The 15,855-nt window shown below is 41.2% G+C and overlaps 1 protein-coding gene across 1 annotated transcript in view; it reads right to left on the minus strand.

Moving 5' to 3' along the window:
• Nucleotides 1–4,496: 4,496 nt before the first annotated feature.
• SLC10A2 (solute carrier family 10 member 2) overlaps nucleotides 4,497–15,855 on the minus strand; it is a 36,531-nt gene continuing 25,172 nt past the window's right edge. The window contains exon 6 of the mRNA XM_027557942.1: nucleotides 4,497–4,772. Coding sequence (XP_027413743.1) covers nucleotides 4,759–4,772 — 14 coding nt within the window. The 3' untranslated portion in view covers nucleotides 4,497–4,758. The remainder of the gene's footprint in view (nucleotides 4,773–15,855) is intronic.

Here is a 15,855-nt window from a genome sequence, read left to right on the forward strand (position 1 = left end):
ACTGAAATCCTTTCGGCATTCAATTCTGAGTCACTATCTCAAGTGACTGCCCGTGTATTGAGATACACATATATAGAAAACTGTATTGTGGGGCCATAACCAACTGATGGTTCTTTTCTATTCCTTTAATAAGACATTCAGAGGAAAGGAACATCAAGTTTAATAAGTTAAGCTATACACACATATATATAACTTATTAAATATGCATTGTTGTTAAATGTATCTTAAATATGTGTGCATGCTCAGTTGCATGGTCATGTCTGATTCTTTGCGACCCAGAGGACTGTAGCCCACCAGACTCCTCTGTCCATGGGATTCTCTAGGCAAGAACACTGGGCTGGGTTGCCATTTCCTTCTCCAGGGGATCTTTCCGAACCAGAGACTGAACCCGTGTGTCCTGCATCTCCTGCACTGGCGGGTGGGTTCTTTACTACTGAGCCACCTGGGAAGCCCCATTATCTATCTATCTATATAGATAGACATATAATGTTTTCAGTTTAAGTCCTGCAAATTTCTCCTTTCCCTTTTCACATTCAAATTCCTCAGCATTGCTGTACCTACATCAGGAACAGCCTCAACCACTTCTCATGGTCTGACTTAAGGTGTTATCGTGGGGTTAATTCTGACACCAAACAGGTGAAATAATCTTTTCTACTGTCAGATTTCAGACAAGATTCAGTGCTCTGAGCTCAGAAGAGGTGTGGTAAAAAGGTGCATTTTCATGCCCATTCAGCCCTCTGACTGTTGTGTAGTTAAGGGTAATTCTCTTAAAGATTTGATGGTGCTTTTTTATTCGGCAGTTTCTTGCTGAGGTCAAGGTTGGCAAAGGACCAAACAGCTTCTGTTCCAACTTCCCTGTGGTTCCCTTCCAGGTCAGTCCTGGGATTCTGGGCTAATTTGAGAAGTTTCTGCAGGTCTGCACCATTTCTGGCCAAAGAGACATCTGGGAGGCCAGCTTAAAACCGTGACTGCTTTGCTGATCTGTGTTCATTGGGCACCTAGCTTGGAAATCTATTTTTCTCTGTGCAAATTTCCTGGATCTGTCTATTCATTACTGAAATTTCTGGATAAAAGACATCTTTTATGATTTGACCAGTCATTTATGCTTTGACCAGTCATTGTTTAATTGTGTGTGTGTTTTCTTAGAAAACTAGGGCTAACTTGCCAAGCATCTGTTCTATTTGCTTTAGTCTATATTTCCCAGGGCTCACTTCTAAAAATCAAAGGCCCCTTTGAAGTGGCTCCGACTCTTAAATGACTAAACCTTTACTTTCCTCTTTCCACAAACCCCGTGCATTTTTTAAAAAAGTGTCTCTAATGGTCTTTATAGCTTTGTAATTGGTCTCTCTTCATAACAAAACCATTGATGTGCCAGAATGTGCACTACTGGAATTGATGGTATAGTGGAAAGACTCTTCATGTGGAGAGATGAGAAGCTGAAGGAAATTTTATGCATTCATTAGACGTTAATTATATAGCTGGTCTGTGCAAAGTTTTGAAAAGTGTATTTGTTGCTCAGTAATATCTGACTCTTTGAGACCCCGTGGACTGTAGCCCGCCAGGCTCCTCTGTCCATGGAATTCTCCAGGCAAGAACATTGGAGTGGGTTGCCATTTCCTTCTTCACGAGATCTTCCTGACCCAGGGATCGAACCCACGTCTCCTGCATTACAGGCGGATTCTTTACCGTCTGAGCCACCAGGTTGCATAGTAAATGCATATTTACATTTATATTGTAAAATAATCTAGATATAATATGAGATTGAGTGGGATACTCTTTATTTGAATGAACGTTGTGACTGAAACTCAGAGTAAAAAGATTTTCTGGAAGAAATGATTCTAATTGATTGAATTTGAGAGAAGCAGTCTTGATTTGGTAGAGTGGAAGAAACTATTTTCCAAGGACTGGGAGGATGGCAAAAAACAGTGAAATAAATGTTTAAAAGGGCTAAATCAAGTAAGTGCTTATAGCACAGAGCCTATGATGAGCTGACTTTAGCTAAGATAATACATTTCATGGCTTGAAAAAGTGGAAAGGGTTACATAATGTTGTTGGAGAGGTGCTTTTATGGGAGACCTTTAAAGACCATGGCTGTGAAGTTAACTGGACAGTACCATATTGTGGGGAAGTTGGTTTTAAACTTTTTGTGTGTGTTCAGATGGATCTTCTGGAGTGTCGATGTTTCTCTCCTTGATTTGCTAATCAGATCATGTTAATTATGAATCACAAATATAAAAGATAATATGCAGGATCCTAAAGCAAGGAAATTGATCTACTCCCAAAGCCAAGCCCGATGGCTGGCAGACAAGGTTTGCTCAGTAGATAAATGATACTCCAACGAGCAAAGATCCCGAGTTGGCTCACTTCCCTGGCTGGTGCATCATTGCACATACTCATGGCTGATCCGCAATGCCTCTTTCACTGAATACTGATCACTTTTTATATTTTTAAATCTCACTCTTAATCAATTCATAGAAACCCTGAAACTTTCCTAAATAGAACACTCCATCTGAGCGGTGGTAAACAAGATGTTGAAGTCTGCATAATGGAAAACAAATTATGCAGAGGAGCTGTGTGCCATGGCTGAGACAGGAAAAAAAAAAAAAAGGACATTTTTTAACCCACTGCTGCTTCCTTAATTGTTTTGGCATGTGAGAATCAGAGAGTCACTCAGGCGAGCGAATGTTAGCCTCCCAGAAGCCTGCCACTTGGCTGCTCAGATCAGTTCATTTTTGGTGCAGCTCCCCAGGCAGTAGTCAAGACGCAACAGCACAAGGCCAGGCAGGGTTGTTCTGTTTGAAAGGACTGAAGGTGGTTGAACTTTTCACTGAAGCGAGTGTCATGGGCTAAAGCCTTCAACCAAGGCTGCAGGGAACCACAAAAGTGTCTCCAGGACTCAGCTTACTGCTTCTAAGTGAGGTTGGATACCCATCAAGGATTCCAAAGTGATGCTTGACAGCAAAGACCTTGACAGCGTTATTTGTTTGGGTTATTATTCAGAGTCAACATATATATTATAAATGCTTCCTTTCCTTTGTTTTTATTGCCTTCCCATACTTTTACGAGTTTGGCAGGGAAACTTCAGAAAAATACGGTGAAAAGGAGTAAATTTTCTGCAGAGAGTTTAAGGGGATAGTTACAATTTTGTAAACAAAGCATTGTCTCTCACCAAAGACATGGCCCCTCTCCCAGTTATGGGTGGAAGAAGACCACTAAAAGCACCACAGCCCTGGGAATACCCAAAACAGGACTGAAAAATAGCTGATGCTGCTACATTTCCCAGATGCAGCTACCGAGGCTGGTGGAGGATAAATAGCAACCTCCTAGACCACACTGCCACGGGGTGTAGGCGACAGAGTCAGAATTGGATTCCAGATGTTTGAACTCTAAACCACCGTGTTACAATTATTAAAGGGATACTTCCTGAGTCCCCGGTTATTTCTTAGTCCATGTACGACACTCCACATCCTGGTGGTCGAATCCTACAACACCAGACAGAGCCCTGCTCTTAAGAAGTTCCTCCTATTGTTAGGGGAGATGAGACATGTTTAAACAGAAACTCACCAAAATAGAAGACAGTAAAGAAGATGTGAAGACTTAGTGAAAGTGAAGTCGCTCAGTCATGTCCGGACTCTTTGAGACCCCATGGACTGTAGCCTACCAGGCTCCTCCACCCATGGAATTTGCCAGGCAAGAGTACTGGAGTGGGTTGCCATTTCCTTCTCCTGGGGATCTTCCCAAACCATGGATCGATGCAGGGTCTCCTGCATTGCAGGGGAATGCTTTGCCATCTGAGCCATCAGGGGAGCCACCATGTGAAGACTTAAGAAGAAGGAATTAGGAGGTAGGCATTTGAAGCAAAGTAGGCTCGTTTTTGGCCCCAATCCCTTGTCCTTTGAAGCATAAAACATGATATCGATAAAAGAAATGTCCACTTATTGAAGTCTGGGGAAGTCTCTATGGCTTATACGTGAGTTAACTTGAATTTTATGCTAGTTAAAACAGCCGGTTGGCAACTTTCAAATGTATGTTGTACATCTGCTTGAATTATTAAAGGAAAGGGTGCATTGACCAGAGGTAAAGAATGCTCATGTTAAAAGTAGATTAAATGCCTTCCTTCCTGGGGTGCCAAGGCAGGGACTCCTTTGATGATAAGACTCCCTTCCCAGGTGCCAAGGCCAGGATGACTCACTGTGTGGGTGCTGTGTTTCTGAAACCTTGAAGGCATGTATCTCTGACCTGTTCATTGTTCTTTGTTCTGGCAGATGTAGAACTGCGCTGAAACTACACTTCTCCAGAGCAGTTCCTCAGAGTTATCTGGGATGCTGGCTTCTGGGTTATAGTCCTCAGTGTGGCTCAAATAAAGCGTTTGTTTTAAGTTTTTTTTTTTTTCCAATGTGGACCATTTTTAAAGTCTTTATTGAGTTTGTTACAGTGTTGCTTCTGTTTTATGTTTTGGTTTTTGGGCCCCAAAGCTCGTAGGATCTTAGCTCCCTGACCAGCACCCCCTACATTGGAAGGCCAAGTCTTAATCACTGGGTCACCAGGCAAGTCCCCAAACTCCTATTCCTATTATAGATTGTTGATTGATTCTTTTCATGGACAGTGTCAACCCACCTGTACGGGCTAACCCACTTGAGGAGAGAAGACACAGCATTTGTCTGAATGTTACAGCTCAGCAGCATTTCTGAAGATTCTGATGTGATCAGGGAGAGCGCCTCACGGGAGGTGGCATTCGAGTGGGACCTCCAAGGATGGTCAAACCTGGGTTGCTGGAAAGGGGAGAAGAAGATGTCAGAGGCTACAGAAATGGCTGATATTAAGGTGGAGAGTCAAGTGTGCATGAGGAGTTACGGTAAAATGTTGAAGAGGGTCAGCCTTATTGGAGAGCAAGTTTTCCGGGGAAGGAATGCCAGGTGAGACTAGAAATTCAAATGACCCACGGCGGGGCACTTGGCAGGAAGAGGGAAGCAGGATGTAGGAGTAGGGGAAGACGCACCATCCCCCTCACAGTCCCTCTGCTTACATCTTAGGCTTTTTGTCTAGAATCTCTCCTTAAAAACTTCTATTATTAAGCACCAAAGCTAAATGAACACTGAAATAATTATCTGAAAAAACAGGGGATAAAGACTGGGAAATTATTTCCATAAACAGCAGGGTATTTCCTGAAGCCAAAAATGTAAGTTATTTCCTTTATTATTTTTAATGCCCTACTAAATGCCCGCTAGTCCTTGGAGGGTCAAAAATAAACTCTTATCTTCAGTTGCTCTTCTTATCTTTGAAACTTATCCGATAAGAACATTTTCAACTTTTGAGTTGCAGGAACAAGCATCCTTAATAAAATTATATGGTACTTTCTTTGATATCTGATTTCTGTCTCTATTTATCCTCTGTCTTTTGACATTATTATTACTGGGCACTTTAAAAAAAACAGGTTGTACAGTTTGTTATTCTTAAGTACATTGAGAACCATTAAATTAAGTAAATTTTTCTAGATAGTTTTTATACAACAGGAATGTTTATGTATATGTGTGTGTATATATATATTCTCATTTCAACTAACTGATATTAGCAGTAAGTTAGTTTTGGCATTTCAGAAAGCAATAATGAAAACAATAAAATATTCTGCTTCGAATTCTGATCATTTACATTTTTTCAATTTTGTGACTATAAATGTAAACATTTAGAAATTTTTACTTCTATAGGTTCTCTTGAGTTATATGCTTCATGTTAATTAATTGGTATAGAACATGTGGTTTCTTGTCCTTCCAGGAGTCTGTTATGTGTACATTTTTTTTCTTTGCTTTAAAGTTTGTTTCCTTCTTATTCTTTGTGGGATGTATGCATCAGCAAAATGAAGTATATCAAGAGTTAGAGAGATACATAGGCCTTTAAATCACTGTAGCCAGTTGAGCAAAGACCTTAAAATATACTGTACATTTTCCAGTATTATGTAAATCTAGCTGAGAGAAAGAGATATATGGGCAAGAAACAGTGAAATGTGACGTTGCAGATAGAATGCCAAAATTTATCACTACTGTTTAGGGGATGTTATAGGAATTAAGAGACGATGGATGGCCAGGGAGGGCACAAGTCATTCTAGACATGCATTCACGGAGGTAGCTGGGTGAAGTTTGCATGTGTCAAAGCTTGGGTGATTTCCCGAGCCAGAGAAACTTGATTCTGGCCTGCTTAGGGCAAACTACCTGGGCTGGTAGGGTAGTTTGAAAATAGTAGACAGAAGCTGGTATCAGACTGTAGACAGATTCAGAGTCTGAGCTGAGACATATTGGCATGGGGTGACTACTGTGAAATATGAAAGGCACTTTATGCAATACAGCATTTATTCATGAATCCATTCTTCCATTCATTCACTGAACAAACAGCAGTCAACTCCTAACATTGGTTGGATGTGCTGTCAAGGGCTGGGTGGAGAGGATTTTGGAGGGAAGAGAAACTGGAGGAAGGGAACCCAAGAGGCTAATGAAGATGCCCAGACAAGAGAAAATGAGGGCCAGTGTGGGCTATGGTGATGGAAGTGAGGGAGAGGGGCTGGACTTAGAGGGCTTTTCTAAAATTTTATTGGAGGATAATTGCTTTACAGAGCTGTGTTAGTTTCTGCTGTACGACAAACAATGCGGATCAGCCCTGTGTATACATGTGTCCCCTCCCTCTTGAGCCTCTCCACGCCCCCCATCCCACCCCTCTAGTTTATCACAGAGCCCCAAGCTGAGCTCTCTGCGTCACGCAGAAGGTTCCCACTGGCTGTCTGTCCTACACATGGTAGTGTATCTACAGCAGTCCTAATCTCCCAATTCGTCCCCCTCTTCCCTTCCTCCCACTGTGTCCACATGCCCAATCTCTACATCTGTGTCTCTATTTCTGCCCTGCAAATAGGCTTACCAGTATCATTTTTCTAGATTCCCTATACACGCATGAATATGTGACACGTGTTTGTTTTTCTCTGACTTACTTCACTCTGTGTGACAGACTCTAAGTCCATTCACAGCACTACAAATGACCCTGTTTTTTCTAAGAGGCCTTTTGAATTCATACTGGAGCCATCATTTAACTTGCTGGCTATAGGAGATGAAGGAAAGGGGAAGAGGAGAAGGTGGCTTCAGAGTTTCAAGCTGGGCTGACTTGGCGAATGCTGTTGATAGAAGGAATGAAATTAGGTGAGTGCATGCAATGCTGGAGTAAAGAGGATAGATTTACTTTAAAGGAGCAGTATCCTACATGCGATTAGTTCCAGGACTAGAGTTGAAACGAGAGATCAGGGTTGGGTATACGTCCTTAACGGTGTAAAGAAAGCCACTAAGTCTATTTTAATGAGACATTTTACAGTCAGCCCTCCATATCCACAGTTTCCACATCCAAGGACTCAGCTAACCTTAGATCAAAAATATTTGGAAGAGAACATTCCAGAAAGTTCTAAACAACAGAGCTTAGTAACTATTTACATAGTATTTGCATTGTATTTCCAACTATTAGCATAGCATTTCCACTGTATTAGATATTCTGTGTGTATGTGTGTGTTCGCTCAGGCACTCAGTTGTGTCTGACCCCATGGACTGTAGCCCACCAGGCTCCTCTGTCCATGGGATTTTCCAGGCAAGGATACTGGAGCGGGCTGCTGGTTCTTCCTCCAGGGCATCTTCCTGCCCGGGGGATCGAACCCTCACCTCTTGGTGTCTCTTGCATTGGCAGGCGGATTCTTTACCACTGAGCCATCAGAGAAGCGCAGGGGAGGCTGTGCATAGATTATATGCAAATAAAACCACATTTTATATGAGACATGAGCATCTTGAATTTAATATCCATGGCAGTTCTAGAACCAATCCCCCATAGAAACCAAGGGATGACTGTGCTTACACTGTAGTTGAAGATCATAGAGCCAAGAAAGAAATAATGGAGAGGATCACAGATTATATAAGCGTTTATGGAAAGAATGAGGAGAAGATTTATAAGGAGCAGGGTAACTGGAAGAAAATGGGAGCAGAAAAATGTTTCACGTGTTAATATTTTCAACAATAGATTTTCATACTCTTTGTTAACAAATGTTGCTGTTTAGTAACTCAGTCATGTCCCACTCTTTTGTGACCCCATGGACTGTAGCCCGCCAGGCTCCTCTGTTCATGGGATTTCCCAGGCAACAATACTGGAGTGGGTTGCTGTTTCCTTCTCCAGGGGATCTTCCCGCACCAGGGATGGAAACCATATCTCCTGCATTGGTAGGAGGATTCTTTACCACTGAGACACCCAGGAAGCCTTAACAAGTATTGAGCCCCTATTATGAGCTAGGCACTATTTTAGGTCTAAGGTTATATGGGATTGCGTATAAATGTCCTTGGCCTCATGGAGATTATATATTGGTGGGGGAAAGGCAAGACAGCTTGAAATACTCTTATGTGATATGATACAACACGCAGAGATTTTAAAGAACTGATATGCAATATGTTCATGCTCAGTGCTCAGTCATGTCTAACTCTTTGCCACCCCATGAACTGTAGCCTGCCAGACTCCTCTGTCCATGAAATTTTCCAGGCACGAATACTGGAGTGGGTTGCCATTTCCTACTCCAGTATGTGATGAAGATTCAAAGTATGGGTGTAACCCCCAAAGAGTATAGAAGATATTTTAAAATGAAACATTTTTTTCTTCTTAGGTTTATGATTCAGTAATGCCAATAACAATAAACTAGAGTTATAAAAGAAGAGATAAGGTAGAGTGTGGAAGGGACAGAACTTTAGGTAAACGACTGATGTGCTTGTCATCATCAGATATAACACAGCTTTTTTACAAGTCTATAAAATGCCCAAGTCCTTGAAGAAGGGAGTTGCAGAAAGAGGTGGGGCAGGGTCCTTGAGGCACGTTTCCTTGGGAAATGAAGCTGCTGAGTAGATGTTAACTGCAAGACTCAGTCTTTTCTGAATTGTCAGAAATGAGTGTAATAAACAAAGGCAAGCAAGGTTCAGAAGGCAGCCAGCCTGCAAATGTTATAATCAAAGGTCGCCTCTCTGTAAAGATGCATCTTGCCTTTGCAAGGATAGTTGCTGTTTCTTGTGGAAATCGTCTTCCCTGTAAATATCAGGATCCTGTGTGTACTAATTAGATACACAAAACGTGTGTGTGCATGCACGAAGCCACACACACATACACATACACACACACACAGGCATAATCGCATTTGCCCTTTAGAAATTCTTTTCATCATTGCAGTTCTTTCCAAGGGTATTGAAATTCAGTGAGGCATGAGCCCTCGATAAATGCTTGCTTGTTTAGCCAGAAAACATTGGGTATGAGCCAATGTATATTTTGTGAGTTATGAAACAATATGTTGTAGGATTAATGAATTTTTGAAACATAAGATTAAGAACCTTTTGTCCAGGTGGCATGATAAAGGAATAAAGACACTCTGAGTGTTTTAAAGATCTATAGTACATTAAAACAGTCCTTATACAATTAATCTCCATCACAGTCTACCTGTGTGTGTGCTCAGTCACTCAGTCATGTCCGACTCTTTGCGACCCCATGGTCTGTAGCCCGCCAGGCTCCTCTGTCCATGGGATTCTCCAGGCAAGAATACTGGAGTGGGGAGCCATTTCCTTCTCCAGGGGATCTGGAGAAAGGGTCAGGATGACCCAGGGATCAAACCCAGGTTTCCTGCATTGCAGGCAGATTCTTTACTGTCTGAGTCACCAGGGAAGCCCTACGTCTATATGTATATGTTTAGCTAATTCCCTTTGCTGTACAGCAGTAACTAACACAACATTGTAAATCAGTTATACTCCAATAAAAAAAGTTTAAAAAAGAAAAACTTATGGGTAGAGAATAATAATAAGATCACCAAATCTGAAAATAAATCATTTTCAGCATTTTGATTGATGTGGTATGTGTTATGTAAGATAAAATAAATTTTTTTTAAAAAAAGATACCAATTCATGCTGGACAAGTGATTTTATTCTCACCTTTGGAGGCACTAAATTGATAGAATCTGGATTTAGGAGCATTCCCAAGCAGTGGACCCTGTCCAGTGGTATGGAGGAAATATCAACTTTGAGGAAATTTCTCAGGTTCAGCAGCAGAATCTCCAGGTAAAGAATAAAAGATCACAGTTTCAAATGTGAATGGTAAGTAGGGGTTGGAAGTTTGGGAAGACATCAGTATGGGGAGCTTAGAGACCAAAGGTAACACAATTCTTTATAATGTTGGTGATTCATTCATGGCCCTTTATATCATGAGAATTAACACCTGGGTTATAAAGTTAATTGTATTATATCACTTCAGCATTTTGGAGAACATCATTTGACACAGTCCATTAAAAATGCCTAGCATAATGAATATATTATTTTGGGATTCCAGTGAAGTCTAATGAATAAATATAACATTTAAGCACATTCCTAAGAACCTAGTCTAGATTCATTTGATAAACTAGATAAGCTCGCTGCTAATGGATTTGTTCTGGTTGGCTGAGTTAATAATGAGTGCTTAAAATTGCGCCTAATGCATATTTACTCAATAAAAGAACCATCTGAGTGATGCCTCTATGTGCAATTGGAAGCCCGATGTAATAAGCATGCATTTGAAAGCTTTAAAAACTATTACTACACATTAGGATTATATAATTTGAATTTTTTGATTTTTTTTGTCTTTCCAATCTCATTCGATCAGTGTTGGGCAGGACATTTGTTTACATTAGAGCAAATGAATAGTGTAAATATACTTTAAAGAAATTTTCATGGTCTGGGAAGACTAATAAAATTATAATCATGCTATGTACAAAGTAAAATATTCCAACATGTAGCTTGGCAATAGACACTTGGAAATAATCCAGAAAATTCCTAGTCCTTATATCTGCAACTTCTGTGTTTATTACTTTTCATTTAATTTTTAGTCTATGGGAAGATTTTTTTGGCTTGAAAATGAGCAATGCTTTTTGTAATTTGATTCAGGATCAGTGTATTCACTTTCACAAATATGTACTGATTTTTTGTGATAAGAGGTAGACAAACTGGGAATTCCCTGGTGGGCCAGTGGTTAGGACTCAGCGTTTTCGTTACCAGGGGCTCAGGTTTGATCCCTGGTCAGGGAACTAAGATCTTGCCAACTGTGTGGCATTTCCTCCCCCCTGCAAATCACCGCTTTTACAGAACTTGCCACTTGTGCCCTGAGCACAGCTGTCTGTGGAGAAGATTTGTCTTGACTGTTCCCTACACCTTTCAGCTTCTTCTTGTCCATGGCTGTGTCCTCAGATGTTTGTGTGGGAGCTTATACCCGAGGCAGCTCCAGTGATAGTGATGACTAGGTCTATGAATTAGGAATGCTTCTAGTTGCGAATAACAGCACGTCTGGGCAACAACCGCTTCACTAAGTAGTGTTTATTCTTCTCAGGTTCAGTAAGCTCGGAGGCAGGATGCTGGTGGCATTGGTCAGTGGTTAGAGGTCCTAGGGCTGGTGTCTGTTTGGGTTTCTGTTCCCTCCTAGCCGCTGGACTGGCACCAGGCACTCTTTTTCTTGAAGGCAGAAGGACGTGGAGGAAGAAGCAATGCCAGACGCATCTGTTAACCTTACAGCAACATCGACCAGAAATTACCAAAGGTTTTACTGTTATTCAATCTCCCTGGACATTTCTGCCTCCGTGCAATTGTCTAGAACTGAGGCATAAGGCCACCTAGCTGCAAAGAAAAGTGGGTGCGTGAGATTTTAGTTGAGGGAGGAAACGGGAGAAGGGAATCAGAGCTGAATGTTGGGTTAGAACACCCAGTGGGGTTAACCAGGCCGTAGTGCCGGCCACAGCTGGGGAGCCGGGCTCTAGCGATTAGGAACAGAGGCCCCCAGGGACCAGCTGGACGAGGAGGCACAGGGGACACAGGCTGCTCGCATCACCATCGGCGTCCCCCTCCATCCACACTCACCCCGATCTGCATATTGACATGTGGGGAGCTGTTGTACCCTGGAGGTGATTCTTAGTGTTTCTTTCTTTCCCTCTTGATTTTATTTGATTCTCACATATTATATAATAATACAGAAATAGATTGCCAAACCATCTCTCATCGCCGTTTCCTTAACTGGTTTTCATGCTTCTATTTTCCTTTTGATTCATATCATTTACATGCATTTCAGTGGAAAGATAATTAAACACTAAGTTATTTTTTCACTTCACATTATTTCATAACCGTGTCCCTCTGGCTGCTTTCTTCTGTCCTAATGAATGTCTGTATCACCTGCACTGATTCCTTTAAAGGATAGACATTGTTAGCGATCCCAGCTTAGTAGCCATTATAACGTTCCTTAGCTCCAAGAGATTACTTGCAAGAGTTATTATATCCACAGTAGCAGAAGGACCCAATCATATTTGTTATTTTTGAAAAGCTATTTTTTTTTTAAAATTCCCCTGGTTTGAGAATGATGTAACCATGGTGACTTAACAACTTTCATAATGGATGGATCAGTCAGTCAGCTGAAAACTCTGCTGGTTCAACATGCAAGTAATCTTTGTGTTTAAACAGCCCAAACCACTATTTTAACTTTGAAGAGTGATCAAAATTATCGCTAGATAGGTCAAGAGAACTATCTTTCTTATTACTTTTGGCATTATATGTGTGTCTTTGTGTCCCTATGTATTTTATTTGTGGAAAAAGTTGTATTTCTTCAACTTCCCCTGCCATCTTTATAACACTGAGCAGGCTTTAAAATGCAGCACTTAGCAAGTTACCAGAAGGCCAGAAGGCTGAAATAAAAAAAAAAAAAAAAAAAAACAACCCACTAGATTTCATATAATCCCAAATAACTTTTAAAATTTGTGAATATCTTTATACATATTTAGATGATTTTGCCATTGTTCATCACAAGATTAAATAATTATAGATTCAATTTCTAACTACAGTTGCAAAGGCAATTTTGTAAATACACTGTGTTGTCGTTGTTAGTTGCTCAGTCATGTCTGACTCTTTGTGATCCCATGGATTATAACCCACCAGACTCCTCCTCTGTCCACAGGATTTTCTAGACAAGAATACTGGAATGAGTTGCCATTTCCTTCTCCGGGGGATCTTCCCCACCCAGGGACTGAGCCTGGGTCTCCTGCATTGCAGACAGACTCTTTACTATATGAGCTACCAGGGAAGCCCAATTGTTACATCACTTTTAGAGGTATCCAGTGAAATCTGCGTACCTCATAGGCATGATAACGTTGTTAATAAAAATAATTAATTTATAATATTGATTAAGTTCTGCCTTCAACCAATGACTGGATAAATAAGTAAAGATCTTGACTGCAATGCAGAAGACACAAGGGACTCAGGTTCAATCCCTAGGTTGGGAAGATGCCCTGGAGGAGGGCATGGCATCCCACTCTAGTATTCTTGTCTGGAGAATCCCATGGACAGAGGAGCCTGGTGGGGCTACAGTCCATGGGGTTGCAAAGAGCTGGACATGACTGAGGACACCTGAGTGGATTCAAGCGATAGAATATTACCTGGCCATTACAAAGAAGCAGCGTACTGGTAATGCGGCAGATTGGATAAACCTTGAAAACATTATGCTGAGTGAAAGTAAACCATAACAAAAAAATCTAAATATTACTTGGCTTAATTCATATGAAAATCTAGAATAGGGAAACCTATGAAGACAAAAAACAGATTAGTATTTGTTTATGGCTGGGAGGTATGAAGGAATAGGTGGGTTCCTGTGGAAAATTCTGAAAGAGATGGGAATACCTGACCACCTGACCGCCTCTTGAGAAACCTGTATGCAGGTCAGGAAGCAACAGTTAGAACTGGACATGGAACAACAGACTGGTTCCAACTAGGAAAAGGAGTACGTCAAGGCTATATATTGTCACCCTGCTTATTTAACTTATATGCAGAGTACATCATGAGAAATGCTGGGCTGGATGAAGCACAGGCTTCATCAAGATTGCTGGGAGAAATATTAATAACCTCAGATATGTGTACCCTTATGGCAGAAAGTGAAGAAGAACTAAAGAGCCTCTTGATGAAAGTGAAAGAGGAGAGTGAAAAAGTTGGCTTAAAACTCAACATTCAGAAAACTAAGATCATGGCATCTGGTCCCATCACTTCATTGGAAATAGATGGGGAAACAGTGGAAACAGTGGCTGACTTTATTTTTTTGGGCTCCAAAATCACTGCAGATGGTGATTGCAGCCATGAAATTAAAAGATGCTTACTCCTTGGAAGGAAAGTTATGACCAACCTAGACAGCTTATTTAAAAGCAGAGACATTACTTTGTCAGCAAAGGTCCATCTAGTCAAGGCTATGGTTTTTCCAGTAGTCATATATGGATGTGAGAGTTGGAATATAAAGAAAGCTGAGCACTGAAGAATTGATGTTTTTGCACTGTGGTGTTGGAGAAGACTCTTGAGAGTCCCTTGGACTGCAAGGAGATCCAACCAGTCCATTCTAAAGGAGATCAGTCCTGGGTGTTCATTGGAAGGACTGATGTTGAAGCTGAAACTCCAATACTTTGGCCACCTGATGCAAAGAGCTGACTCATTTGAAAAGACCCTGATGCTGGGAAAGATTGAAGGCGAGAGGAGAAGGGGATGACAGAGGATGAGATGGTTAGATGGCATCACTGACTCGATGGGCATGAGTCTGGGTAAACTCTGGGAGTTGGTCATGGACAGGGAGGCCTGGCGTGCTGTGGTTCATGGGGTCGCAAAGAGTCGGACACAACTGAGCGACTGAACTGATTGAACTGAACAGATGAAATGCATGTTTATTTTTGAAGTGGGGAAAGTATTTCAAAATTGACTATGGAGATAATTGCACTTATATGTAAATATACTAAAAATCATAAAACTATACTATAAATGGATAAATTGCATGGTAAATAACTATCTCAATAAAGCTGTTTAAAAAGGAAAGAAAAAACTATGGACAAGTTCTGCCTTCGTATTTTGGGGATTTCACACCGTTTTTCTACTTGGATTTACATTATAATTTCATTTCCACTGAGGAGTCTTATTTTAATGTAACACATTCGTGAGCGATGCGAAATCCCATGTGTCTGTGGATGAGTATGATATAGTCAACACTGTGGTCAGCAGTGTGGAATGTGGAGCCGGGTTTCTTGAGTTCCAATCAAGTTTTGCTACCTGCTGGCTGTGTGATATTGAGAAAGTTACTGTGCTCTCTGTGCCTAAATGTCCTCGTCCATAGAAGGAAGAAAATATTACTTATGCCACAGAATTGTTGTGAGAATGGAAACAGTTCACACAGTACTGAAGTTAAAGAAAGCCTGCAATACAGAGGCACCCGGTAAACTTTTGCTGCTGTTCTTAGACTGAGATTGTTGCTGTTCAGTCACTAAACTGTGTCTGACTCCTTGTGACCCCATGGACCACAGTGTACGAGGCTTCCCTGTCCTTCACCAACTCCTGGAGTTTGTTCAAACTCATGTCCATTGAGTCGATGATGTCATCCAACCATCTCATCCTCTGTCGTCCCCTTCTCCTCCTGCCCTCAATCTTTCCCAGCATCAGGGTCTTTTCCAGTGAGTCAGTTCTTCACATCAGGTGGCCCAAGTATTGGAGCTTCAGCTTCAGCACCAGTCCTTCCAATGAATATTCAGGACTGATTTCCTTTAGGATGGGCTGGTTTGATCTCCTTACAGTCCAAGGGGCTCTCAGAAGTCTTCTTCAGCTGAATAGGGTTCAGCATCTACTTTGCTCCTCTTGCTGAATTTTACAGATTGAAGTGCTGATCAACCTTGTCTCACACAAAGAGAGAGATGACAATGAAAGGACTTTGGTATCTATTTATTGTCCTTCAAGTTTGAACTTCTTCCAAGTTACGTGCCAAAGAAATCACAGCTGTCTATAAAGAAAA

Source organism: Bos indicus x Bos taurus, chromosome 12 (assembly GCF_003369695.1).
Source record: "Bos indicus x Bos taurus breed Angus x Brahman F1 hybrid chromosome 12, Bos_hybrid_MaternalHap_v2.0, whole genome shotgun sequence".
Taxonomy (NCBI): Eukaryota; Metazoa; Chordata; class Mammalia; order Artiodactyla; family Bovidae; genus Bos; species Bos indicus x Bos taurus.